Below are 2,675 nucleotides of genomic sequence, written 5' to 3' on the forward strand. Positions count from 1 at the left end.
CAAGCTAACTAATGGGCTAGGCTGACAAAAAGGTCTGATTTCTAAATCTGCTGTTTTCTTTCTAGCTCGCGAAAATGGTGAACTAGTTCCCTACTTTACCTGTTCATAGATTTGAGCCAAGCTCAGTTTGCTTTTCTCCTGGTCCAGAACCAACTTCTTTCGGAACTCTTGTGGTGTGTCTACTGGTTTGATTTTCCTCTCTACATCATCCCAAGCTTTGTCTTTGATTCGCTGTCGAATGATGTCTTCTAACTTGAGTGTCGTCTCCTCTGTGATCTCAGGAGCTGAAACATTAAGGGTGGGTATTTAGCAAAAAATTATACAAATAATGCTAATAGTATTTCAGTCACAAGTCACAAGTGTAGAGTGTAGCCAGCCTGATTATCTTGGAAGGTAGTGAGCCTGCCTTGTAACTTGACCCTAAATAGATAAGGTTCGTTCTTGGAACGTCTGGCTTTTGTTGAATTGGAGTTCTAATGTAGTAAGAAAAGATCACTTTGAAAATAGAACATTGGAACGAATTTATTTTGTGTAGACTCACCAGAGTGAAAACCAAGACTGAGGATTGAATCAATTCACTCTAGCCAATATTGGATATTGGAAAACCGAAATACACTGGTTCGAAACCACCATCATACACAACATTCCCTTCGTCAGGATAAGCCTTCACATCTCTTCAATTAATCTTCTGGTTCTTCTAATTACCCGAGTAGTACGACGAGGCACTTGCACTTCAGGACTGACCGTTGGAGTTCCATAAGCTTCAGAACTTGTTGGACTTTCCAAAATTGAAGGATTTCTAGGAGTGATGGGACTTTCAGGAGATGCAAGGTTTCTAGGAGTCGTAGGAGTTCCAGGAGATTCAAGGTCTCTAGGAGTCATAGGAGTTCCAGGAGTTGAAGAACACCCAGGACTTTGGGAATCTTGATGTTGAGAACATTGAGGTAGAGGAGATATATGGACTCTATTTCTCCTATACTCATGTCCCTCTTCATCCATCACGTTATAAGACCTAGGATTTTCCAGTGTTGACGAAATGACACCAGGCGTCCACAAGTCATCTTCTCTCTTCTTAAAGAAAACTCTCTGGTCAACTTTCAAAGGCTCCAAGTTCTTAGCTCCCTTGTTGTAATATGTTTCCTGAGAGTTTCTGTAGCGAACAAAATTCTCGTCGTACTTGTATATTTTGGGTTTCAGTAACTTATTCTGTGTTGGAATCTTACTGTTCAGTACTCTACTGAATAGCAACTGAGCAGGAGATGGACCAAAATTCTTTGGGGTGTTTCTTAAATTCAACATACCAATATAGGGATCAGTATTGTCATATAAACATTTAGTTAACATTGTCTTCATTATCTTGACTGCAGATTCGGCTTCCCCATTGGATCTAGGGTACCTTGGACTGGATGTTATATGCTGAAATTCATAGGTTCTAGCAAATGGTTGGAATTCACGTGACGAAAATTGTGGACCATTGTCACTGACAACTATTTGTGGTATACCGTGTCTTGCAAAAATACTCTTAATATGAGCAATAACAACAGCAGAAAAAGTGTTACTACACAGAGCTGTCTCAATAAACTTACTATAATAGTCCACTACCAACACATAGTGTTTACAATTGAACTCAAACATGTCCACTCCAACTTTATACCAAGCAGAGTTGTGAAGTAATGATTACTTGATGTAATTAATTCCTAGTTCTAATTACTAGCTCATGTAGTTGTAATCAGTTTGGGCAATTACAAATTACTGCCTACTAAATGTACTGGCGATTACCCATTACATTTCACGAAGTAATTGTATTTGATAGGACCAACTACTAATTCCTAGGAAAGTAATTGAAGTCGCAATTCCGATTACATTTGATGTAATGGGTAGTTAATTACATTGTAATTGGGATTCCAATACCCATTACAAATGAGGTGAGGGTAATATGAGTAGGTGGGTAGCTTGTCGTCAAATGGAGGGGTAAAGCCCCCATCACCAAAGTCCAGTCAGAAATGCACCTTTTTATACCTTTTTTTCGTTTTGTTCTAAATGATAGATGGAGTATTTTTTGTTGCGAGATGGAGTATTTTTTGTTGCGAGCTTTAGCTAAAAAGATATCATCTTGCCATCCACCAAAAAAACATTTGGGAAGGTGTAATCGTAAGAAGTAATTGGAAATTTCAATTACTAATTACTTTCAGATGTAATTAGTAATTGGACCTTCCAATTCCTAATTACTTCCTGATGTAATTGTAATTGTGATTACAATTTCATTTAATGTAATTGGTAATTGATGGACCCAATTTCAATTACTCTCAAAAGTAATTGTAGTTACAATTACAATTACATTTGAATGTAATTGTAATTGCGATCTCAATTACAATTAGATGTAATTGTAATTGTAATTGTAATTTGTAATGGGAATTACTTTTTTAACAACTCTGTTCCAAGTGGACATTTAGAGTATACTACTTGACGTGGACATTTATTCTTGAAATTACAGGTTATAGAAAGATTCAGTGCGTAAAGATTTGATAGAATAGAATATACCTTGTTTGTCCTGCTGGGATAGGACTGAAAAGTCCATTTTCCCCGCAATCTAACCAAGGTCTTACTCGTATAGGTATATGTATTTTGACATATTATGGGGAACAGATTGATGAACAAAAGTTAGAGGAAAAATA

At 37.0% G+C, this 2,675-nt stretch overlaps 1 protein-coding gene across 1 annotated transcript in view; it reads right to left on the bottom strand.

Annotated features, from left to right (window-relative positions):
• Window positions 1-94: 94 nt before the first annotated feature.
• Window positions 95-2,675, bottom strand: part of LOC103523816 (U3 small nucleolar ribonucleoprotein protein MPP10-like) — a gene marked incomplete at its 3' end in the record, with an annotated part of 10,108 nt that continues 7,527 nt past the window's right edge. Inside the window, exon 2 of the mRNA XM_008488834.3 lies at window positions 95-284. Within this exon, the coding sequence (XP_008487056.2) occupies window positions 95-284 (190 nt within the window). The remainder of the gene's footprint in view (window positions 285-2,675) is intronic.

Source organism: Diaphorina citri, unplaced genomic scaffold, assembly GCF_000475195.1.
Source record: "Diaphorina citri unplaced genomic scaffold, Diaci psyllid genome assembly version 1.1 scaffold43152, whole genome shotgun sequence".
NCBI lineage: Eukaryota > Metazoa > Arthropoda > Insecta > Hemiptera > Psyllidae > Diaphorina > Diaphorina citri.